This window comes from Myxine glutinosa, chromosome 5, assembly GCF_964187855.1.
Source record: "Myxine glutinosa chromosome 5, kmMyxGlut1.1, whole genome shotgun sequence".
Taxonomy (NCBI): Eukaryota; Metazoa; Chordata; class Myxini; order Myxiniformes; family Myxinidae; genus Myxine; species Myxine glutinosa.
Window position 1 is genome coordinate 152,722,813 of NC_136265.1, and position 26,731 is coordinate 152,749,543.

At 41.2% G+C, this 26,731-nt stretch overlaps 1 protein-coding gene across 1 annotated transcript in view; it reads right to left on the reverse strand.

Moving 5' to 3' along the window:
* Nucleotides 1–1,962: 1,962 nt before the first annotated feature.
* Nucleotides 1,963–26,731, reverse strand: part of LOC137428370 (EH domain-containing protein 1-like) — a 40,620-nt gene continuing 15,851 nt past the window's right edge. The window contains exons 3-5 of the mRNA XM_078777422.1: nt 26,308–26,729; nt 19,729–19,890; nt 1,963–4,804 (exon numbers count right to left, since the gene is read on the reverse strand). Coding sequence (XP_078633548.1) covers nt 4,163–4,804; nt 19,729–19,890; nt 26,308–26,729 — 1,226 coding nt within the window. The 3' untranslated portion in view covers nt 1,963–4,162. The remainder of the gene's footprint in view (nt 4,805–19,728; nt 19,891–26,307; nt 26,730–26,731) is intronic.

Here is a 26,731-nt window from a genome sequence, read left to right on the forward strand (position 1 = left end):
GAAATCGAATATAATGTTTATAACCTTCGCCACCAAAGGTGGATGGAAGTTATGTTTTCACCCCTGTCTGTCTGTTTGTCCGTTTGTTTGTGAACAAGATATCTCAAAAATTTGTGGACGGATTTGAACGAAACTTGTCAGACACCCAACCGGTCCACCAAAGACGATTCGATTAGATTTTGGTGAAGATCTGAATATGGATTCGGATATGAGAATTATTTAATTTTTAAGTGATTCTTCACCATTGGTAGATAGGGTTAAATCCAACATATAGCAGGATATCTCAAAAAGTTATGGACAGATTTGGACGAAACCTGGTGAACAGGTTTTGTGTGAGAAAAGGAAGAATCGATTCAATTTTGGTGAAGATCTGATTATGGATTAGGATATGAGGATTATTGAATTTTTAAGTGATTCTTCACCATTGATGGGGTTGAATCCAACATATAGCAGGATATCTCAAAAAGTTATGGATGGATTTGGACGAAACTTGGTGGACAGGTTTTGTGGGAGAAAAGGAAGAATCGATTCAATTTTGGTGAAGATCTGAATATGAATTCGGATATGAGAATTATTTAATTTTTGAAGTGATTCTTCACCATTGGGAGATCGGGCCAAAAACGATACAAAGCGGGATATCTCAAAAAGTTATGGCTGGATTTGGACAAAACTTGTTGGACAGGTTGTGTGTGTGACAAGGAAGAATCGATTCAATTTTGGTGAAGATCCGTATCCGGCTAGTAGAATTTTTGTAAGTGATTCTTCACCATTGAGTGGTATGGCCAACCAGGTGGAGGTATGCTCACTACTGAGTGCCGTTCTAGTTGATATTTTATATCTCTTTAATAAACTGAGCTGGCAGGATATCTAAGAGGTATGTGCACACTTGCCTCGAAGCTCTCCATTCTGAGTTAGAATCCCGGCGCTACGACTACTAGGCCTACCCGTACTAATACAAGGCCTACCTGTACTAATACTAGGCCTACCTGTACTAATACTAGGCCTACTAGATTTTTTTGTCATGGTGCCGGGAATAACTCACCTACTCTTCATGAAGGACACCATGGGATCTATTAATGTCCACCAACCAATACCAGCAGGCAGGACGTCCCATTCAACATCCATCCGAGGGATGGCAAACACATTGATGAATCGCTCGACCTGTGAAACACTGGGATGACAGTTCATAGTTTGGGTGGATTCGAAGGCAGGTTAAACAGCTTAGAGGTGCTGTGTATAAAAGCAGAAAACACAGGTGGACAGTGAACCATCGCTGAGGCACAGTCTTGGTCGACCCCTGTGAGTATGTCTATTAATTACGTACCGTCTAAACATGCCTTGGACCATGACTACAGTATGTCTGTTAATTACTTGTTATTTGACCTTGACTATGTCTATTAATTATGGTCAATTGAAACATATTTGAGATATTTAGAGCCCTTAACCTCAAGGAAAGATTTGCCTTGAGGTATACACTGTGATTTCTTAGTTATGGATCTCCTTAAAGTTGGGGAAATCGTTAAGAGCTGTTGCTCTGCCAGGCAACCAATCAGACTGGAGATGGGAAGAGACGTCCGAAAGCAAGAACACCTAATGAACACGTGACTTTAAATGACTATTGTCATATTTTGCATGGAAAACACGTGCTTCCGGATGAAGGAGGAATAAAATGATTCTTGAGGAGAAATTTGATGATTTCCTGAAGTTGAGGATTGTTGCAAATACGAAGAATCCTTAAAGTTTTTCCTTAAACTCAATGTGAGCATCTCCCTCCCTCCCGCCCCAGATATGGAGCCCTTCCTGGAAATTGGTCACGGAGAGGAGAATTATCGCAGCGCAACAACAGAATGTCCACAAATATCTTCCAGGTGATCGAAGGTGTACTCAGGTGATGCATTCATACTATACCCACTTTGTGTCGTGCTTATGTGCAAGAAAACTCACCCATTCACTTTCCACGTTGTCAATTTTTATTTTCATGCTCGGAGGTAGGCCTATGTTCATTTGTGGTGTATCAAAGTTTGGACTGGTGGAAATGCACCTTTGATACATTGTATCACTTGCTTTACACACATAAATACAACTTTTTCAAGGAGGTTTATTTCTGAAAATGACCTGTCGAGAGTTGCACCACTCCCCTAATGGAAAACATCTTGTATACATAATCTGCTAAGTATGGCATTGAGTACAACATCAACAACAACAGGCATTTTAAGGCCATTTTCCCTGCTAGAGCGGGGGTTAGCCTTGCGGTCCCCATGACAAACTTCTCCACTTTGCCCTATTTTCTGCATCTCTCCTTGTTAACCCCCTTGCCCGCATTTCTTCTTCCACCATCTTTAGCCAAGTCTTTCTCGGTCTTCCCCGTCTTCTACTTCCTTCTACATTCATTTCCATCACTCTTCTCAACCAGTCACTTTCATCCTTCCTCAACACATGACCAAACCATCTCAACCTGTTCCTCTTCACAGCATCAATCACAGGCTCTATTCCCATCATCTTTCGCAATTCATCATTTGTCTTCCTCTCTCTCAACGATACTCCGCACATCCACCGAACCATTCGCATTTTCACCCTTTCCAGCCTTCGTTGCTGCTCTACGTTCATTACCCATGTCTCGCTCCCATAAATCATAACACTTCTCACACATGCAGCATACACCTTTCCCTTCAGCTTCAACGACACTCCCCTCATCGTCAGCACGCCATTCAGTTCCCGAAACTTCTTCCATGCACATCTCACTCGAGCAACCGTTGCCGAGTCTGATCCACCTTCTCCATTCAGCATGTCTCCGAGGTAGCAAAATGTTTTCACACCTTCCAGCTTCACACCGTCTCCAAGATCCAACTCAACATTTCCTCCATCTGCAGCTCCCTCTGTGCACACCTTACATTTGAACGTAGCTGCCACACTGGTTAATGATATGGCATTGAGTAGGGCATGTAATTCATTCAACTTTTTGAGTTATTTTTTTAGATATCTTGAGTGAGCTTATTGAGTGAGCTTGAGTTAAAACCTAATTTGAGTGAACAGGACGGGCAAAGTCCACAACTTTTTGAGATATCTTGTTTACAAAGAGACCGACAAACAGACAAACAAACAGACATACAGCGGTGAAAACATAACCTTCATCCACCTTCGGTGGCGGAGGTAAAAATAATCTTCTATAACATGTAGTTGGTGATGCAGTCGTTGTGGCTGTGGTTGTTGTTGTTTGTGTGCTTCTTCCACGTACTTTGATATTGCTGACAAAAGAAGACGTACTCATCAGGACGATCACAAGGATACCGGAAATAAAGACAGAAGCGATTTATGCTCACACCTGATCACTGATTGGTTTACGTGCATCCACTGATTAGAGTCCACTGATGACACACCTGCAACCACTGCCAGGCCGCTCGACACACAATAAAACATATAATGGAAGACCATGGTCCTAGCTTCACAAAGGCAAGAGCACAACATATTGGATGTGAGGGATCTCCACGGGTCGCTCCTGTGAGATCGATCGGCTATCTCCGTCTGTTCAACCAGAACTGAATGGGGCAACGCAACAACAACAACAGTCGATGCACATCATGGCAGTAAGGCATTGAGTGAACTGGATAACCCCATACTTGCTACAGTGCTGCAGTTGTCTCAAAACAAGCAAAGTATTTGTTCAAATTATTTTTGTTTGCACAGAGCAGGACTTTGTGTGGATGAATGTGGCTTCAAGCGAGCGTAAAGGGGCTCGTACAGCACTGGGGGCTCGGCCCATGACCTGAAACCAATCCAAGCAATACTTTTCAGCACACGATGGACTACTGCTATGTGGTCACAACGTGAGTGATACTTTCTACTCGCACAATGCTCCCATCCCAAAAACAAAAAAAGTTTAAAAAGCACTAAAATGTAGAAACACAGCAAAACTTGGTTGATTCACTTGAAGTCAGGCTACATACTTACTGATCACCCCTTATATATTGTACCTTAAAACACATTATTATTTTAATAACATCTCTCGTGCTTTCATTATACCTGGATATTTCAAATACTTGTTACATACATACAAACAATCTTTCCTATTTTTTGCTTTGGAATCGTTTTGAATTTTTCTAACAAATAGTTAAATTTATTGTTTTCATTTGGTATGAGTATGCCATTTGATTGAAGATATTATTTAGTGATCACATTGGACAGGCTCGTTATCGACACTCTCAGCTGCCTCGACTTCCCCACAGGACGCGATGCTCTCAACTGGCTGTCGAACCCGTTTGCTGGGAGGCACCAGGTGTATGGGCAAGCGGGTCGGTAGTTCCTGCCCTTCAAGGCGTGCCCGCACAAGGAAGCTAGCGAGAGAAAACTCCTCCGAGTCCAACATTCCGTCCCCGTCTATGTCGGACAGACGCCAGATGCGACCGAGAACGACATTGGGCAAGCGTGACTGGATCAGTACCAGTTTGGCACGGGATCCAGAAATCTTTCCATTGACGGGAGAAAGAGATGAGAACACCTTATCAAATTCCGGTTTGTCTGCAGCCACGGCCCATGGTACATCCTTGCCTCTTTCACCTTCTTCGTCCTCTTCTGCATTTTGTCCGTCGTCACTTTGTCCATCATCTCCTCTTCCCAACCACATGAAGGACCCATCGAAGCTTGAGAAGGCACCTCCAGTGATTATGGTAGATGGCTTAGCAGAAGTTTGGCGATGGTGTGTAGTGAGCAGGACGGGCAAATCCTGATTGAGCATTCCATTCAAGGAAGTGAGATGGGACTGACGCAAAGAGCGCACTATACTCGGTCCGAGTATCAGCAGCATAGCCTGCAGACAAATGGCAAGGGTCATACAGGTTGATTTTGCTTTTTGATCCAGAAAGTCATTTTCTACATCGTTTTGCTTCTACTTCCTCCCCCCCACTTCACCCTTTCTCAAAAGGCTCAAAAACATTAAACTCGAAAACATTAAACAACCACATGAGAAGGCTTTGTTATGCATAGTTATTACTCCCCTACCGGTTTCACGGGAGGGGAACTGTAAGTTTACTCTCCATCTATCTGACGTCTGTCCGACCCACCTGTAGTTTTTCAGACTTTTTTTCCCCCTATACCCTTTAACATATTCAACTGAAACTTGGTACATGGCTTTAATGTGATAAGTTACAGAACAAGTTCTAGTTTCCTCAATTTTTCAGTTGTGTAATTTTTGGACTTAGAAAATATTACATCGGCAGGGGACATGTATTACAAAGCAATTCTCACTCTTGTTGAAACTGTGTCGCATGACTTGTAGTAGGTGTATGACACACGTGTTAAAAAAAAGCCCAACTAATATACTCTTGTCATAAAAAAACAACATGTAGAATTGATAATATAATTGTTGAAGGACTGTTCCAGCATTGATTCAGGGTGCCTTGGCACGAGGGATGTGCAGAACACCTTATTATTGGAAATTGTAGGTTTCCCCATCACGTAATTGCCTCATGCAATAATCATGCAGCTCATGCATCTTTAGGTTTTTAGAAGTAACACTTTAGGCATTCTGAGCCAATTCCAAAAAAGCCTTTCTGAGACAGCAGCATGCAGATCATCCAAAATAAAACAACACCATTGATTATATTCTTTAACAATCTTACTATAATTCACCAAATGTCCGTCCGTCCGTTCAAAGGTACCACAAAAACGGCTCAACTTATCGCAACGATATTTTGGGTGGGTATTCCTGGGACCCCTGGGAGAAAATTAGGCTATATTGTTTTTCCAAGTTTTCCAATTTTCCAATTTTCCAGTTTTTCCAAACACGATGGAATAATATTTACCGATATGAACAGTGATGTGGCTTTTATTGGAATTGAACAAATACTGTTTAGATGTTGATGACAATTACGAACCTGCCGCGAATGCGGAAGTGGACAGATGACGGCAATGTGCGGGTTTGATAATATCCAAATACAACCGTCATTCAATCGTAATGTTAAATCGTTAAACGATAATCGTGTTAATCGTTTTGTTAATGTATCAATTGATGATTGGAATTGAGTGAATACAATTACGATTTTGAATTCGTAATTGTGTTCACCCAACCGTACGGAACTTCACATCAGGATTTAAATATTTGTTTGTGTCACTAATGTTGTTAAAAGTTTATTTTTTATATTAATGTTATATAATTTGTGATTGCAGTATGCTGTTTGGAATGAAAAAAGAGACATCGAGTTCAAGTGAATGACGAAATGCCATGATGGTTTCTACTTTCTAAACGTGAATTCACGGATCGCCATATGCAGATTCGCCATTGACTGGGAATGGAACAAACATACCCGTTTGTTTGCCATTGGGTACGTTTTTCATGGAAGTCCTTCATGAACTTGCTGTTCATGTCTGACGTGCGACTGAAGGTGCTACAGGAATGTGGAATTTATTGGTTTCATGCTTTAGCATTCGCCGTTTCTGCATTGTCTGTTTGCTCCTCGCCTCCCACCCGTGCGTAGCACAGGTACCTCACTAGTCCATTACAATGTCATGTCTGCTCGAAATTGATTCCTGATTGGAATCAAATCATTGGACACCTTAAAGTAGGGTCTTCCATTAGTCATGTTGTAAGACTCTTTAATCTGAGGAGAGGAACTGTTTATGGAGGGGAAGAAGATGTTAAGAAGCCACTTGCCAACAAGAGACATGCCAATAGACAGACGCCAGTTCATCTCCATCAATAACTGCAAATCCCCCACTGCTCCCCTCCCCCAAGGTGTCCCCCAAGGTTCAGTTCTTGGCCCCCTCCTCTTCATCCTTTACCTGTCCCCCCTCGGTCACTTAATCCGCCGTCATGGTCTCCAATTCCACTGCTTCGCCGATGACATCCAGCTTTTCATCTCCACCAAGTCTGTCTCCACCGACACCCACTCTATCCTGACAAACTGCATCACTGAAATAAAATCCTGGCTTCAAATCAACTTCCTCAAACTTAACTGTGATAAATCTGAAATAATCATCATTGGCCCAAAAACGCTCACAAAATCCACCCATAACTTTGCCCTCAACATCGATGGTATCCCAGTATCCACCTCCCCTCACATCCGGAATCTTGGCGTCATCTTTGACCAAACCCTCTCCTTCGACAAATACACTAAACAGATCACAAAGTCAGCCTTCTTTCACCTGAAAAACATTGCCCGTCTCCGCTCATCCCTCTCCTCCACGGCTGCAGAAACCCTCATCCACGCCTTCATCACCTCCCATCTGGACTACTGCAATAGCCTCCTCTATGGTTCACCCTCAAAAATCACCAATAAACTCCAATACATTCAGAACTCCGCTGCCCGTCTACTCACCCATTCCCGGACCCGTGACCACATCACCCCCGTCCTTTACAAGCTTCACTGGCTCCCCATCCCCCAGAGAATCCAGTACAAAATCCTCCTCCTGACATACAAAGCCCTCAATAACCTGGCCCCATCCTACCTGGCTGACCTCCTCTCCAGACACACTCCCACCCGCAACCTCCGCTCTGCTGGTACCAACCTCCTGACCCCCTCCATCCGGACCAAATTCAGATCCTGGGGGGACAGGGCCTTCTCCATCGCTGCTCCCACCCTCTGGAACTCACTACCTCACACCATCAGAGACTCCTCCTCACTCACCACATTCAAAACATCACTAAAGACCCACCTGTTCAACACTGCATTCAACATTCAACCCACAGCATTTAACCCCTGACTATCTCTTCTCCTCCCTCCTCTTGCTTTAAATATTTCCCTATTGATTCTTGTCTTTTTGCAATTGTTGTTTTCATGTATTGTTATGCTTTATGTTTTCCACTCTGTCAAAGCGCCTTTGGGCTTCTTGAAAAGCGCTATACAAAATAAATGAATTATTATTATTATAATAGTGGACTTACCAAGATAACGAACCCCACTCAGGACCAAAACATTCACGCAACCCATCTATCAATGCAATCGGTTTGAAACTACCCAGAGTACTGCAAACACACTCCGCGAACCTTGCAAGATAAGTGTCAACACCATCTGGAAGCATATCTGTGATACAGGGTTTCATGCTGGTCATCCTTTGCAGCATCCAAGACGTGCATGCGACACATCCACATCCTGCTGACAGATCGATTTGAACAAGGAAAGTTCTTATCAATGCCAACATTAATGTCATGACGCCCTGGCCTGTCATCTCATCTCGCCAGATTTAAATCCAATTGAACATCTCTTGGGTATCATTGATCGTCGTGTTTGAACCTTGCGGAGACGGCCACTGCCCCTCAATGAGCTGGAACAGGAGTTGATCTGGGTGTGGAATGTCATTCCTCAGGCTCAAGTTTAAGAACTCGTATGTTCAAAGTGAAGACGATTGCTGCCGGAGGTATTCATTACCTGTTATTGAAACATTGAATCCATACGATGTGAATCTATATTATGTGAAAATATTCGCCAAAATGCAGCATTACGTGCAGTGGTGTAGTGATGGGGGGGGGGGGGGGCGGAGGGGGCGACCGCACCAGGCGCGCAGTGGATAGGGCACCAAATTACACCCTCAAAAAACCGTTTTAATGCTCCAGCTGATTGTATTTTATATAAATTATAATACAACGAACTCGTGAGATCACGAAAAGCAACTTTTAGAACAACGTTTTACAGTTTAAACTCCGTGCTACGTGTCAATGTGTCAGGTCGATGTTTACAAACTCCTTTCCATCCGGATTCACTTTTTTCCTAATTCCTATTTCTATCACCTGCACAGATGTCCGTGAAGTTAACACCCTTTACTCTTTACCCGATTCAAAGTTAGGGTTGTACCATTACAAAAATGGGGGGTGTTGTGGATTTGTGTGTACAAAATGCGAATGCATAAATAGAGTAAATTATGGACTATGGTAATCCGATAATGGTTCGAATCCTGTAAAGGCCTGAGAAACATAATGTAAGACGCGAATAGGGCAATGGTTCGAAGCCAGTAATAGTTTGAATCCAGTAAAATAAAATCGAATCCGGTAAACTTTTCAATCGGCTAAAGGTTCGAATCCGGTAAACTTTTCAATCGGCGAAAGGTTCGAATCCGGTAAACTTTTCAATCGGCTAATGGTTCGAATCCGGTAAATGTTTGAATCGGTTAATGGTTCGAATCCACTAAACGTTTGAATCGGTTAATGGTTCGAATCCGGTAAATGTTTGAATCGGTTAATGGTTCGAATCCGGTAAATGTTTGAATCGGTTAATGGTTCGAATCCGGTAAACGTTTGAATCGGTTAATGGTTCGAATCCGGTAAACTTTTCAATCGGCGAGAGGTTCGAATCCGGTAAACTTTTCAATCGGCTAATGGTTCGAATCTGGTAAATGTTTGAATCGGTTAATGGTTCGAATCCGGTAAATGTTTGAATCGGTTAATGGTTCGAATACGGTAAACGTTTGAATCGGTTAATGGTTCAAATCCGGTAAACTTTTCAATCGGCGAAAGGTTCGAATCCGGTAAACTTTTCAATCGGCTAATGGTTCGATTCCGGTAAATGTTTGAATCGGTTAATGGTTCGAATCCGGAAAACGTTTGAATCGGTTAATGGTTCGAATCCGGTAAACGTTTGAATCGGTTAATGGTTCGAATCCGGTAATTGTTCGAATCCGGTGAAAACGTTTGAATCGGTTAATGGTTCGTATCTGGTAAAAACGTTTGAATCAGTTAATAGTTCGAATCCGGTGAAAACGTTTGAATCGGTCAATGGTACGTATCTGGTAAAAACGTTTGAATCAGTTAATAGTTCGAATCTGGTGAAAACGTTTGAATCGGTTAATAGTTCGAATCCGGTAAAAACGTTTGAATAAGTTAATGGTTCGAATCCACTAAACGTTTGAATCGGTTAATAGTTCGAATCCGGTAAACGTTTGAATCGGTTAATGGTTCGAATCGGGTAAAAACGTTTGAATCGATTAATAGTTTGAATGCGGTAAACGTTTGAATTGGTTAATGGTTCAAATCCGGTAAACGTTTGAATCAGTTAATGGTTCGAATCCGGTAAAAACGTTTGAATCAGTTAATGGTTCGAATCCGGTGAAAACGTTTGAATCGGGTCATGGTTCGTATCCGGTAAAAACGTTTGAATCGGTTTATGGTTCGAATCCGGTAAAAACGTTTGAATCAGTTTATGGTTCGAATCCGGTGAAAACGTTTGAATCGGTTAATGGTTCGTATCCGGTAAACACGTTTGAATCGGTTTATGGTTCGAATCCGGTGAAAACGTTTGAATCGGATAATGGTTCGTATCCAGTAAAAACGTTTGAATCGGTTTATGGTTCGAATCCGGTAAAAACGTTTGAATCGGTTAATGGTTCAAATCCGGTAAAAACGTTTGAATCGGTTAATGGTTCGAATCCGGTGAACGTTTGAATCGGTTTATGGTTCGTATCTGGTAAAAACGTTTGAATCGGTTAAAAGTTCGAATCCGGTGAAAACGTTTGAATCGGTTATTAGTTTGAATCCGGTGAAAACGTTTGAATCGGTTCATAGTTCGAATCCGGTGAAAACGCTTGAATCGGTTAATAGTTCGAATCCAGTAAAAACGTTTGAATCGGTTAATGGTTCGAATCCGATGAGTGTTTGAAACGGTTAATAGTTCGAATCCGGTGAAAACGTTTGAATCGGTTAATGGTTCGAATCCGATAAATGTTTGAATCGGTTAATGGTTCGAATCCGGTAAACGTTTGAATCGGGTAATGGTTCGAATCCAGTGAAAACGTTTGAATCGGTTAATGGTTCGAATCCGATAAATGTTTGAATTGGTTAATAGTTCGAATCAGGTAAATACGTTTGAATCGGTTAATGGTTCGAATCCGATAAATGTTTGAATCGGTTAATGGTTCGAATCCGGTGAACATTTGAATCGGTTAATAGTTCGAATCCGGTGAAAACGCTGGAATCGGTTAATGGTTAGAATCCGATAAATGTTTGAATCGGTTAATGGTTCGAATCCGGTAAAAACGTTTGAATCGGTTCATTGTTCGAATCTGGTAAAAACGTTTGAATCGGTTAATGGTTCGAATCCGGTAAATGTTTGAATCGGTTAATGGTTCGAATCCCGTAAACGTTTGAATCGGTTAATGGTTCGAATCTGGTGAAAACGTTTGAATCGGTTAATACGTTTGAATCGGTTAATAGTTTGAATCCGGTAAAAACGTTTGAATCGGTTACTAGTTCGAATCCACTGAAAACGTTTGAATCTTTTAATAGTTTGAATCCCGTAAAAACGTTTGAATCGGTTTATGGTTCGAATCTGGTAAAAACGTTTGAATCGGTTAATCATTCGAATCCGGTGAAAACGTTTAAATCGGTTAATAGTTCGAATCGGTTAATGGCTCGAATCCGGTAAAAACGTTTGAATCGGTTAATAGTTCGAATCCGGTAAACTTTTCAATCGGCGAAAGGTTCGAATCCGGTAAACTTTTCAATCGGCTAATGGTTCGAATCCGGTAAATGTTTGAATCGGTTAATGGTTCGAATCCGGTAAATGTTTGAATCGGTTAATGGTTCGAATCCGGTAAACGTTTGAATCGGTTAATGGTTCGAATCCGGTAAACTTTTCAATCGGCGAAAGGTTCGAATCCGGTAAACTTTTCAATCGGCTAATGGTTCGAATCCGGTAAATGTTTGAATCGGTTAATGGTGCGAATCCGGTAAACGTTTGAATCGGTTAATGGTTCGAATCCGGTAAACGTTTGAATCGGTTAATGGTTCGAATCCGGTAAACGTTTGAATCGGTTAATGGTTCGAATCTGGTAAACGTTTGAATCGGTTAATGGTTCGAATCCGGTAAATGTTTGAATCGGTTAATGGTTCGAATCCGGTAAACGTTTGAATCGGTTAATGGTTCGAATCCGGTAAACGTTTCAATCGGTTAATGGTTCGAATCCGGTAAACGTTTGAATCGGTTAATTGTTCGAATCCGGTGAAAACGTTTGAATCGGTTAATGGTTCGAATCTGGTAAAAACGTTTGAATCAGTTAATAGTTCGAATCCGGTGAAAACGTTTGAATCGGTCAATGGTACGTATCTGGTAAAAACGTTTGAATCAGTTAATAGTTCGAATCCGGTGAAAACGTTTGAATCGGTCAATGGTACGTATCTGGTAAAAACGTTTGACTCGGTTTATGGTTCGAATCCGGTGAACGTTTGAATCGGTTAATGGTTCAAATCCGGTAAAAACGTTTGAATCGGTTAATGGTTCGAATCCGGTGAACGTTTGAATCGGTTTATGGTTCGTATCTGGTAAAAACGTTTGAATCGGTTAATAGTTCGAATCCGGTGAAAACGTTTGAATCGGTTATTAGTTTGAATCCGGTGAAAACGTTTGAATCGGTTAATAGTTCGAATCCGGTGAAAACGCTTGAATCGGTTAATAGTTCGAATCCAGTAAAAACGTTTGAATCGGTTAATGGTTCGAATCCGATGAGTGTTTGAAACGGTTAATAGTTCGAATCCGGTGAAAACGTTTGAATCGGTTAATGGTTCGAATCCGATAAATGTTTGAATCGGTTAATGGTTCGAATCCGGTAAACGTTTGAATCGGGTAATGGTTCGAATCCAGTGAAAACATTTGAATCGGTTAATGGTTCGAATCCGATAAATGTTTGAATTGGTTAATAGTTCGAATCCGTTAAAAACGTTTGAATCGGTTAATGGTTCGAATCCGATAAATGTTTGAATCGGTTAATGGTTCGAATCCGGTGAACATTTGAATCGGTTAATAGTTCGAATCCGGTGAAAACGTTTGAATCGGTTAATGGTTCGAATCCGATAAATGTTTGAATTGGTTAATGGTTCGAATCCGGTAAAAACGTTTGAATCGGTTCATTGTTCGAATCTGGTAAAAACGTTTGAATCGGTTAATGGTTCGAATCCGGTAAATGTTTGAATTGGTTAATGGTTCGAATCCCGTAAACGTTTGAATCGGTTAATGGTTCGAATCTGGTGAAAACGTTTGAATCGGTTAATACGTTTGAATCGGTTAATAGTTTGAATCCGGTAAAAACGTTTGAATCGTTTACTAGTTCGAATCCACTGAAAACGTTTGAATCTTTTAATAGTTTGAATCCCGTAAAAACGTTTGAATCGGTTTATGGTTCGAATCCGGTAAAAACGTTTGAATCGGTTAATCGTTCGAATCCGGTGAAAACGTTTAAATCGGTTAATAGTTCGAATCGGTTAATGGTTCGAATCCGGTAAAAACGTTTGAATCGGTTAATAGTTCGAATCCGGTAAACGTTTGAATCGGTTAATGGTTCGAATCCGGTAAATGTTTAAATCGGCTAATGGTTCGAATCCGGTAAAAACGTTTGAATCGGTTCATTGTTCGAATCTGGTAAAAACGTTTGAATCGGTTAATGGTTCGAATCCGGTAAATGTTTGAATCGGTTAATGGTTCGAATCCCGTAAACCTTTGAATCGGTTAATGGTTCGAATCTGGTGAAAACGTTTGAATCGGTTAATACGTTTGGAACGGGATATATTTGAATCCGGTAAAAACGTTTGAATCGTTTACAAGTTCGAATCCACTGAAAACGTTTGAATCTTTTAATAGTTTGAATCCCATAAAAACGTTTGAATCGGTTTATGGTTCGAATCCGGTAAAAACGTTTGAATCGGTTAATCGTTCGAATCCGGTGAAAACGTTTAAATCGGTTAATAGTTCGAATCGGTTAATGGTTCGAATCCGGTAAAAACGTTTGAATCGGTTAATAGTTCGAATCCGGTAAACGTTTGAATCGGTTAATGGTTCGAATCCGGTAAATGTTTAAATCGGTTAATGGTTCGAATCCGGTAAACGTTTGAATCAGTTAATAGTTCCAATCCGGTAAAAACGTTTGAATCGGTTAATGGTTCGAATCCGGTAAACGTTTGAATCGGTTAATAGTTCCAATCCGGTAAACGTTTGAATCGGTTAATAGTTCGAATCCGGTAAACGTTTGAATCGGTTAATGGTTCGAATCCAGTAAACGTTTGAATCGGTTAATAGTTCGAATCCGGTAAACGTTTGAATTGGTTAATGGTTCGAATGCGATAAATGCTTGAATCGGTTAGTAGTTCGAATCCGGTAAACGTTTGAATCGGTTAATAGTTCGAATCCGGTAAAAACGTTTGAATCGGCTAATGGTTCGAATCCGGTAAACGTTTGAATCCGTTAATAGTTCGAATCCGGTAAACGTTTGAATCGGTTAATGGTTCGAATCCGGTAAACATTTGAATTGGTTAATAGTTCGAATCCGGTAAACGATTGAATCGGTTAATCGTTCGAATCCGGGTAAACGTTTGAATCGGTTAATGGTTCGAATCTGGTAAAAACGTTTGAATCTGTTAATGGTTCGAATCCGGTAAAAACGTTTGAATCGGTTAATGGTTCGAATCCGGTGGAAACGTTTGAATCGGTTAATAGTTCGAATCCGGTAAACGTTTGAATCGGTTAATGGTTCGAATCCAGTAACAACGTTTGAATCGGTTAATGGTTCGAATCTGGTAAACTTTTGAATCGGTTAATGGTTCGAATCCGGTAAAAACGTTTGAATCGGTTCATGGTTCGTATCCGGTAAAAACGTTTGAATCGGTTAATAGTTCGAATCCGGTAAACGTTTGAATCGGTTAATGGTTCGAATCCGGTAACAACGTTTGATTCGGTTAATGGTTCGAATCTGGTAAACTTTTGAATCGGTTAATGGTTCGAATCCGGTAAAAACGTTTGAATCGGTTCATGGTTCGTATCCGGTAAAAACGTTTGAATCGGTTAATGGTTCGAATCTGGTAAAAAGGTTTGAATCGGTTAATGGTTCGAATCCGGTGAAAACGTTTGAATCGGTTAATAGTTCGAATCCGGTAAAAAACGTTTGAATCGGTTAATGGTTCGAATCCGGTAAACGTTTGAATCGGTTAATAGTTCGAATCCGGTAAAAACGTTTGAATCGGTTAATAGTTCCAATCCGGTAAACGTTTGAATCGGTTAATAGTTCGAATCCGGTAAACGTTTGAATCGGTTAATGGTTCGAATCCGGTAAACGTTTGAATCAGTCAATGGTACGTATCTGGTAAACGTTTGAATCGGTTAATGGTTCGAATCCGGTAAACGTTTGAATCGGTTAATAGTTCGAATCCGGTAAACGTTTGAATCGGTTAATAGTTCGAATCCGGTAAACGTTTGAATCGGTTAATAGTTCGAATCCGGTAAACGTTTGAATCGGTTAATGGTTCGAATTCGGTAAACGTTTGAATCGGTTAATGGTTCGAATTCGTTAAACGTTTGAATCGGTTAATGGTTCGAATCCGGTAAAAACGTTTGAATCGGTTCATGGTTCGAATCCGGTAAAAACGTTTGAATCGGTTCATGGTTCGAATCCGGTAAAAACGTTTGAATCGGTTAATGGTTCGAATCCGGTGAAAACGTTTGAATCGGTTAATAGTTCGAATCCGGTAAACTTTTGAATCGGTTAATAGTTCGAATCCCGTAAACTTTTGAATCGGTTAATGGTTCGAATCCGTTAACAACGTTTGAATCGGTTAATGGTTCGAATCCGGTAACAAAGTTTGAATCGGTTAGTGGTTCGAATCCGGTAACAACGTTTGAATCGGTTAATGGTTCGAATCCTGTAAAGTTGTGAATCGGTTACTGGTTCGAATCCGGTAAAAACGTTTGAATCGGTTCATGGTTCGTATCCGGTAAAAACGTTTGAATCGGTTAATAGTTCGAATCCGGTGAAAATGTTTGAATCGGGTATGGTTCGAATCCGTTAAAAACGTTTGAATCGGATAATGGTTCGAATCCGGTGAAAACGTTTGAATCGGTTAATAGTTCGAATCCGGTAAAAACGTTTGAATCGGTTAATGGTTCGAATCCGGTGAAAACGTTTGAATCGGTTAATAGTTCGAATCCGGTGAAAACGTTTGAATCGGTTCATGGTACGAATCCGGTGGTGGTCTGAATCCGGAATGGCGTGAGAAACATAACGGCAGCAACAACAACAACAACTCTCACAACCCGCCCCTCATTCAAACGTTTACCCTATTCAAACGTTTACCCTATTCAAACCTTTACCCTATTCAAACCTTTACCGAATTCAAACCTTTACTCTATTCAAACGTTTACCCGATTCAAACCTTCATCCTATTCAAACCTTTACCCTATTCAAACCTTTACCCTATTCGAAGCTTTACCCGATTCAAACCTTTACCCGATTCAAACCTTTACTCAAACCTTTACCCTATTCAAACGTTTCCCCGATTCAAACCTTTACCCGATTCAAACCTTTACCCGATTCAAACCTTTACCCGATTCAAACCTTTACTCTATTCAAACGTTTACCCGATTCAAACCTTTACCCGATTCAAACCTTTACTCTATTCAAACGTTTACCCGATTCAAACCTTTACCCGATTCAAACCTTTACTCTATTCAAACCTTTACCCGATTCAAACCTTTACCCTATTGAAACCTTTACCGAATTCAAACCTTTACTCTATTCAAACCTTTACCCGATTCAAACCTTTACCCTATTGAAACCTTTACCGAATTCAAACCTTTACCCTATTCAAACGTTTCCCCGATTCAAACCTTTACCCGATTCAAACCTTTACCCGATTCAAACCTTTACCCGATTCAAACCTTTACTCTATTCAAACGTTTACCCGATTCAAACCTTTACCCGATTCAAACCTTTACTCTATTCAAACGTTTACCCGATTCAAACCTTTACCCGATTCAAACCTTTACTCTATTCAAACCTTTACCCGATTCAAACCTTTACCCGATTCAAACCTTTACCCGATTCAAACCTTTACTCTATTCAAACGTTTACCCGATTCAAACGTTTACCCGCTTCAAACCTTCACCCTATTCAAACGTTTACCCTATTCGAACCTTTACCCGATTCGAACCTTTACCCTATTCAAACGTTTACCCTATTCGAACCTTTACCCGATTCGAACCTTTACCCTATTCAAACGTTTACCCGCTTCAAACCTTCACCCTATTCAAACGTTTACCCTATTCGAACCTTTACCCGATTCGAACCTTTACCCTATTCAAACATTTACCCTATTCAAACCTTTACCGAATTCAAACCTTTACCCTATTCAAACCTTTACCGAATTCAAACCTTTACTCTATTCAAACGTTTACCCTATTCAAACCTTTACCCTATTCGAACCTTTACCCTATTCAAACGTTTACCCTATTCAAACCTTTACCGAATTCAAACCTTTACTCTATTCAAACGTTTACCCGATTCAAACCTTTACCCTATTCAAACGTTTACCCTATTCAAACCTTTACCGAATTCAAACCTTTACTTTATTCAAACCTTTACCCTATTCGAACCTTTACCCTATTCAAACGTTTACCCTATTCAAACGTTTACCCTATTCAAACCTTTACCGAATTCAAACCTTTACTCTATTCAAACGTTTACCCTATTCAAACCTTTACCGAATTCAAACCTTTACTCTATTCAAACGTTACCCGATTCAAACCTTTACCCTATTCAAACCTTTACCGAATTCAAACCTTTACTCTATTCAAACGTTTACCCGATTCAAACCTTTACCCTATTCAAACCTTTACCCTATTCGAACCTTTACCCTATTCCAGCGTTTACCCGATTCAAACCTTTACTCTATTCAAACGTTTACCCGATTCAAACCTTTACCCTATTCGAACCTTTACCCTATTCGAACCTTTACCCTATTCGAACCTTCACCCTATTCAAACGTTTACCCGATTCAAACGTTTACCCGATTCAAACCTTCACCCTATTCAAACCTTTACCCGATTCAAACGTTTACCCGATTCAAACCTTCACCCTATTCAAACCTTTACCCTATTCAAACGTTTACCCTATTCAAACCTTTACCCGATTCAAACGTTTACTCGGCCTCAGAAACTAAATCTCAATCTATTCTCATTTCAAACAGGTTCCAGGGCTCTGCTGCTGATCCGGCTGGGGAAGCTTGAGCTCTTTCATGTGGCCCCTCAATAGGAATTTCTGACCATGTCAGTACCTGCAGGGGGCGATATTTTTTACCTTCGCCCCGAGCGCCACAAACCATCACGACGCCACTTATTACGTGATTAGGTCGCAATGAAATGGAATTGTAAGTTTATGGAGTATATTGGTGGAGTATATTGGTGGAGTTTATGGAGTATATTGGTGGAGAAATTTTTTATGGTGGAGTATATTGAAGACCGAAGTTGTTGTTACATTTAATGATATAATTTTATGTGGGGTGCTTTAAAAATATTTATAACAACAACGGCACTAGGTAGAATGCCCCCCTCCGATTGGCTGAACAGTTTGTTTTGTATCCCACTTATAAGCCGGATCTGGATTTAGACCTGAACCAAAATCCAATCAGCTTGTTATTGTCACCTAACCAACTCGTCCACCAAGTTTCCGTCCGAATCCGACAACTTTTTGAGATATCATGCTATGTATTGTTTTTGGCCCCATCTCTAAGTGGTGAAGATTCACATTAAAAACTTTTTGGATCTGGTTGTGGATCTTCCCTCAAATCTCATTAATTCGTCCTTGGCACACACCCAAATTATTCACCAAATTTCGTCGGTATCTGTCCATTTTTTATGGTGGAGTATAGATGAACAAATTTTAAAAATAAAAAATAGCGAACATTTTATTTGATGATGCGAAAAAAAATGCATTTGATTAGGAATATTTTTTTTTGCACAGTGATCAAAACAACCCTTATGGAAGGATATACAACAACCAAATGGAAAAACATGCACTCCATAGAATCTGTTTTTGGACATTAAAACCCATCATTTAACTTCAAAATGAAAACATAAGAAGCTGCAGGGGGATTAACCCCTCAAATAAAGAAACAGATGAACCGCATTGACAACATTCAAACGGTGGCTACAAGTTTTTGTGATTAGATTGCATTCCTTTGGGAAGTTTTGCTTGAATGGGATTGGTGGAAGGATAAAACGCAATGTGTAACAAGAAAAAGAGCAATCAGAGATTGCAAACCCTCGCCAGGATGTATTTTCAGTGGTTTTTAAGGCTTTTGTGTTGAAACAAATATGGCGGCCGAACCACGTGACCGATGATGTCATCATTATTATTTTTTTCCCACTAATTTATTCCTAGATTATGCTCAAGAAATTTCGAATCCGGTCTTGATCAGATGAAGTTTTGTACTTGTCAAATTATGACGTCATAATGGAGGCACCTATGCCGTCATCATTCACAGATGTTATTCCACATGGAGAGTTCTTTACAATGAGCCATGTCTCCATTTTGTCTATTCAGCGCTTTCAGAGATTTGAGGGCAAAGTTTTTCGGGTTTTCCAAGATGGCGGCGAAACCACGTGACCGATGACGTCATAATTATCATTAAAAATTCTACAGGTGGAGTTGCACCTATGGTGAAAATTTCCTTTCAATCGGACCAACGGTTGGAGAGAAAGTCATATTTATTCTGTGCGGACAAACAGACAAACGGACTCAAATGCAACAACACCCTCTCCTCAGGCGAGGGTAATAAATATCAATGAACTACATAGCAAGGGCGGTTACATGGTGACATGGTCAATATTGTTAAGAGTTTGGGGGAACATAACAACAACAACACAACAAGACAACAACAAGTTTGGGTGAACATAAGCAAGACATAATAACAAAGAGCTTTTTGTTGTTTAAGATTAAGTGAATACATTATGTCTTATTGGTTGGTGCACGTGGGTGTAGAGAACACACCTTCATGGAGTTTATGTTGGGGAGATCTCCTGGCCATATATGTTGTTCACAGCAAACTCGAACGCAGATCTCATCAAAATGGCCCATTAGCTCTTGCCAATAAGCTTCAGAGCCTGAGAAGGGTAATGCTGCATGCAGTGTATGCATCAACATTGCATGAGCCTGTGTAGACAAGGGGGGTCACTAAAGGGCCTGACATATTAAAATAGAGAAAAAACATTGACTACCTGCACATACCCCCGCCCCATTGTGCATCATGTACTTGTCATCCGTCCAACCACCTGAAGCTCTGAATTTTTTAAATCACATGTATTAAAATCAAACTGGAAAATATGTTTACAAACCAGATCAGAAACTTATACAATCCTACAATGTTCTGAATCTATTAACAAACCGATGGTTTTGAACCATCGTGAATGGTTTGAGGGTTTTGAATGAATGCACAGTCTTTGTAGTCCAGGTGTAGTAAGGTGGTACAAATCACTTGGTATCCACAGAAGGACTGCTCTATGAGAATTCTAATAACTTTCTTTGAGATGGTTTAACTTGTCAATAACTTTTGAGAACTTTGAGCCAGTTTTATCATTTGATGAATTTTATGTTGTGGGTTGCTCTGTCATTGGGGTTTCCCTATTGCAGATATATTGGCAGGTGTGGAACAAGCCTGATTGGGTGCCAAGGATTTTGCGTCCGAGTTGGCAGGTGGGGAAAAGCTGCCTGGGTGCTATGCATTTAAATCAATATCAGGTTGTTGGAGGTGATTTCAGGTTGTTGTAATATTCCATTATCTTGTATGCTGGGATATTTATGGCAGTGAGCCAAATGATTGGATAAGTTTGAATCGGCAAATTTATACTATCGGTTGTCATGGTTACAATGATTGTTTGCCCAATTTTTTATTTATTTATGGAAATCGCCTCAAACAAGGCATGAAGTCACTTCATCAAAGCTCAGTAAGGGTCTAAGGGGAGGTTAGAAAAAGATAGGGATAAAGCAAAACAAAATAAATAAATAAAGAAATAAGAAGATGTCATGCAGAGCATGATATTTGCAAAATCCACCCCTCCCCAATATAAAAAGTTGCCATGGATACATCAAATTGTCCATTTCATAAAGATTCAAATTGACGATCTTAATCAAAGCTCGGGCCAATTGGATTAAAATTGATGATTTTTCAGATGAAAATTGATGTTAGAAGTTTGACCTTGATTTTAACTTTTGACCTTTTGACCTCAAAAACAGTTGGTTTCCCAATTCATTGATGCACTATGTAATTGTTGTTAAATTTATAAGTTAATAGGATGAAAAGTGACAATTTTTCAGATGAAAATTGATGATTTTAGAAGTTTGACCTTGAGATGACCTTTGACCTTTTGACCTTAAAGATAGTTGGTTTCCCAATTCAGTGAGGCACTTTGCAATTGCTGTTTATTTCTCAAGCCAATCGGATGATTTTGATGATTTTGGAAGTTTGACCTTGAGATGACCTTTTGACCTCAAAAATAGTTGGTTACCTCCGCCACCGAAGGTGCATGGAGTTTATGTTTTCAACCCTGTTTGACTGTTTGTTTGTCTGTGAACAAGATATCTCAAAAAGTTGTGGATGGATTCGGATGAAACTTGGTGGACAGATTGTGTGTGTGACAAGGACTAATCGATTCGATTTTGGTGAAGATCTGAATATGTATTCGGATACATTAATTATTTAATTTTTAAGTGATTCTTCACCATTGAGAGACCAGGCGAAAAGCGATATATAACACGTTATTTAAAAATTTATGGACCAGTTATGACTAAACTTGGTGGAAGAGTTGGTTAGGTAACAAGAACAAGCAGATTAGATTTTGGTTCAGTTCCGAATCCAGATCCGGCCTATGACTGGGATACAAAACATAAACTGTTCAGCCCGGCGGAGGTATGTACTCCACCGAGTGCACTTCCAGTTTCCCAATGTAATGACTCAATATGCAAATGCTGTTCAATTTTCAAGTCAATAAAATCACAATTTTAGAAATTTGACCTCAAGATGACCTTTGACCTCAAAATCATTAGGCTTTTTCCTTATGACCAACTCAAGCATCTGGTGAAATTTCGTGAAGATCGGTTTAAAATTGTGACCTGCAGGCGATTGACAGACAAACAAACAGACAGAATAACGCACAAGACCAAACAACATACTTGAAAAATCTTCGATTTTGCAAGTAAACATGACAAGAAAACATTCAAGACACAGGAACTAGCACAAATCAGGTAGAATGATTGATTGGCAGTCTCACCTGCCAACTAAGTTGGTGTTGTTAACCTTTCTGCCGAGCTAAGTTGTTATCATGCAGGATTACAGTTATTGTAGTGATTGCAATATCTGTGATTATGATGATGGTAAAGATGTTATGATTACGACAGTAAGTGTAGTATAGACTGTGATGGGCTGAATGGCCTCCTCCTGCATCAAAGTTCCTTGTTGGTATTCCTTGCTGATAATGATGAATGTGTAGAATGAATGAATGTGTAGGCAAATCGTGGCAATTGAGGAAAGAAACGCAGTGTCAGGAAATTGAATGTGCGGCACCTGATGTTAAATTGATCATCTATCTATAATTCCAGTAATCTCTGTGTGTGTGTCTGTGTGTGTGTGTGTGTGTGTTTGTCTGTGACCGCTGTTTCTCGACAACTACCGGTCCGATATACTTGAAACTTGCCAGGTATATTGCTGGGGACCCGAGGATGTGCCTTTTCAAGGTTTGAAATTAATCGGACAAGTGGTTCCCAAGGTATGGTCACCGTACTCGCAAGCCGTTCGCTTTGGCTTTGCGAATGGACCAAACCATTTCATGTAAATAGAGGGGGGGGGGGGGATTGTCACCGTACTCGCAAGCCGTTCGCTTTGGCTTTGCGAATGGACCAAACCATTTCATGTAAATAGAGGGGGGGGGGGGGGATTGTCACCGTACTCGCAAGCCGTTCGCTTTGGCTTTGCGAATGGACCAAACCATTTCATGTAAATAGAGGGGGGGGGATAGTCACCGTACTCGCAAGCCGTTCGCTTTGGCTTTGCGAATGGACCAAACCATTTCATGTAAATAGAGGGGGGGGATATAATTTTAGATATATATATAGTACGGGCACGCCCTAGTCTATCTATAATTCCAGTAATCTCTGTATGTGTGTGTGTCTGTGTGTTTGTCTGTGACCGCTGTTTCTCGACAACCACGGGTCCGATATACTTGAAACTTGCCAGGTATATTGCTGGGGACCCGAGGATGTGCCTTTTCAAGGTTTGAAATTAATCGGACAAGTGGTTCCCAAGGTATGGTCACCGTACTCGCAAGCCGTTCGCTTTGGCTTTGCGAATGGACCAAACCATTTCATGTAAATAGAGGGGGGGGGGTTCTACCGTACTTGCAAGCCGTTCGCTTTGGCTTTGCGAATGGACCAAACCATTTCATGTAAATAGAGGGGGGGGGGGGTTCTGTGGTCGTTACTGCCACGTGGTTTCAAAGTTTTTTTTTGTTGTTGTTGTTTGCACGCATGTTTTTTTGCACCCACGTACGGGCACGCCCTAGTTACCTCAATTGGGCGATCCTGTAAAATGAATGTGGAAATGAAGTCTCCCACAGAATCTGTATTCATCTGCACACACACACACCTGCACACCCCACGTCGATGGCCTCTATAAGTCTGGTACGTCTGGTACGTCAATTTAGGAGGCGAGGACCCAGGTGAGTTGGCTCACACCATTAGGATGGTTCATGGGGGCATAACTCAGACTGTTGTGGTTTCCCAACACCATGTTAATTGCATACTGTCATACTGGACTGTACATGGAGAGACCTAGTTCAGGTTGTTCAAAGCTTTAACCCCTCTTGAAGACCGTTATATTGTCACTCTTGCCAGAAAGAACCACTTTTCAACAGCACAATCTCCAGAATGAACTTTAAAGAGCAAACAACCATCAAATTTTGACCTAGATGGTTTGGATCTAGAGACCAGGTGTGGAGTGGTGATTTGATCTGGTGGGGGCCGCCTGATAAAGCAACCAAGAAAAGCTACACAAGGTCATTTATCAGTGGACCCCAACGTTAAATAGTCAAACAGGACAAAAACATGGCCGTCTGAAATGAGCATCCAAATTGGCAACTTTTGCAGCCATTCAATGATGGACAAGTTTAACCAAAAACAGATGATCGAGCTGTCCCTGTGGATCGCTGTGCCTTCCTTTGATCAGGATCAGGATCAATTCCAGTTGATCAAGAGACTGTTGACTGCAAAAGACCTCCTGAGGATGTAACGAACATGCTCATTCAGACCAGGATCTGGAGATCATGCAAGGCAGTCCATGCGAGTGATGTTATGGTCCTGAAGTGCAACATTAATTGTATGTGCATGGTGGATGCCAAACAACTAACCCTAACCCTAACAACCCTAACCCTAACCATAACCCTCCTCCCACCTCTCCCCAAGCCCTCTCCCTCCCACAGATCTCCCTATGTCCCTGCTCTCAAATGTTGTGTTTGTGTGCTTCCCATCTCTCCCCATCTTGTCTACCGCTCCCCTTATGATATGTTTTATGTGTCTGTTTGATTTTTTGTGTGATTAATGTTAACTCTTTCACGAGCCTCGATCTTGTATACAAAAAAAAATAACCCCCCCCCCCCCCTAACCCTAACCGAGTTACACCTAACCGATGAAAAGTGCATGGAAGGGTGTCATTATCCATTAAAAATGAAGGTGGGACCTGCCAAACAACTACAAGCATGACGTCACCCCTGTGTTTGTCTGTACAGCGAACACACAAATGTGCTGTTCGTCTTCAACAAGTTGAGAATATGAACGAAGACATTTCAAAGCACCAAAAACAAGAAAACGATACAAGCCTCGAAAGCTTTGTTTGTTAAACTAGTATACCCGCTAACTATGGGAGGGGCAGGGAGGGTCATTCCTCTTTGGGGTATATAGATTACAGTCGATCTGTGGTCTGGTCTCAAGAACTTTGGGTGTGTGTTCATTTACCAAGTTTATTGTGGAGAGATCGCCGAGTGATTTAAGCATTCGAGCAAGCACTCCATTCAAAACCGTTAAGGAACGGCTGGCTTGGCAAGCGCTAGCTAGCTGCTTGGTAAATGAGCACAACCCGAGCTTCTCCCTTTCAATTTCGTGTTAAACAGAAGGAGCGAGTTTCAAAAGTTCACGACGAAAAACGCCACTTTAGCGCCAGGAAGGGTCATGGAATTAACCCAACATTTATGGGGTACCTAGAGTACAGTAGATCTTTGCTCAGTTCTGTAAGTAAAATGTACCTCACAGATGTCGGGATTCCTCCAAATTTCTTCATTTAGTGTTATAAACAGCAATAACGACTGTTTAAAAAGCTAATCATACGTGTTTGTGTTTCATAATGTTCATTAATGTTCATTACTTCTCGTAGAGGCCATTGCTCCCACGAAAACGCCATGATAAGCTATTTATAGCTGGCGAAGCCGGTGTTGTGAATGAACGCGTACGTATTATGTTGAAAAGCCAGATTTTTCTGGATCCCTTGAGAATTTCGAAGCTTTGACGCACCAAATCGCTCCATGGAGGCCGCCATCTTGCGGATACGGAAGTTTGCATAAAGAAATTGCGAAAAAGTTCAACAGGAGTTTGTTTCACCCGTCTTTGTTTGATTCACAATCTTATGCACCTCTAATTTGTAATTAAAATACTTTAAGACCAACCTCATTCCTCGGGCCCGCACGGGCCCTGGTTATCTTCAACGAAAATCGTCACCAAACACCGGAACCAATGAGATTCGAGCATTTGAAAAGATATTTCAAAAAAGCTTATTACGGTGTTTCGGAGACTGAAAACGGTGTCAAATATTCTAAAATTGACGAAGAATTATTTTTTAGAAATCTCGCAGCCGTAGGGGATAGTTTTTCACGGCCGGAAATATCCGAAATTGAGACGGCATTCACCGAATTAATCAAGAAGGAAATTTTATAAATTTTAATCTCATCCAGAATGCAAATGGTGTCATTTTGAACCTTGTACGGTACCTACTACACCTACCTACTACCAACTACCTAACCTACTGATGCCATAGTGATGGGTAAAATAGTGGCAAGAGGCTTTGGCTTCGCCGGCTCATTGCGGCTTTGCAGTCGGGTACTAGTATACGTTGACTCGCCGGAAAACCCCTTGGGGAGGTGGGATATTATTGGTATTAATATTGTTTTGTAATAACATTATTATTACGCTCTTATCGTTAGTTTTGTTAATCGAAGCGGCCTTGGAAAAACGCCACGATAAAGCTAACTTAATATGGCTATACACCTCAACACGCAACCCATTGACGGCAATGGCGGGGAAACCCGCTCGGGGGAGAAAACCCCCTTTGGGTGGGGGGCAAATGAATGCGCTACAACCTTCATTATGTAATATAACCCTTGGTGATCGTGTCAAGTTTGGTTGAGATTGGATAAGTAACGACAGAATGTAGGCCTATTGGCGTCAAAAATTCATCAGACAGACACAAATGTCGTATTTTAGTATGATGATGATGATTTATCAGGAGCAGACATACAGGTAACACTCACGTACTCGAACCAGCCTTGCCCTACGCCCAAGTTCGGCGAGGCGTCGCAGGCAAGCACCCCGGGGCAACACTCGCAGATCACGGAGCAGCACCCGCTCGTCCGTCTCCAAGAGGTTCCGCTGTTCGGCTGAGCGAAGGGGCTCCCCCCAGAAGGAGCCCACGTGAATGCGTGGCGACTCGACCACCGCGGGGCCCACGGCACGCCCCAAGCACCAGGTGAGGGCGCCGTAAGCTCGCAGGAGTTCGTGCGCGCTCAGAAGATCCGACTTGTTCAGGAGGACACGGAGTTTGGCTCGGTGGTGCCGGCGGAGTGAGCGCAGCACCGTCGACAGCTCGGCAGAAAAGTCCAGGCGTTGTGCGTCCACCATTAATAAAATGCGATCGGCCCTCGATGCTAGGCTGAGGAGCACTTCAAGGAGATCATACCCT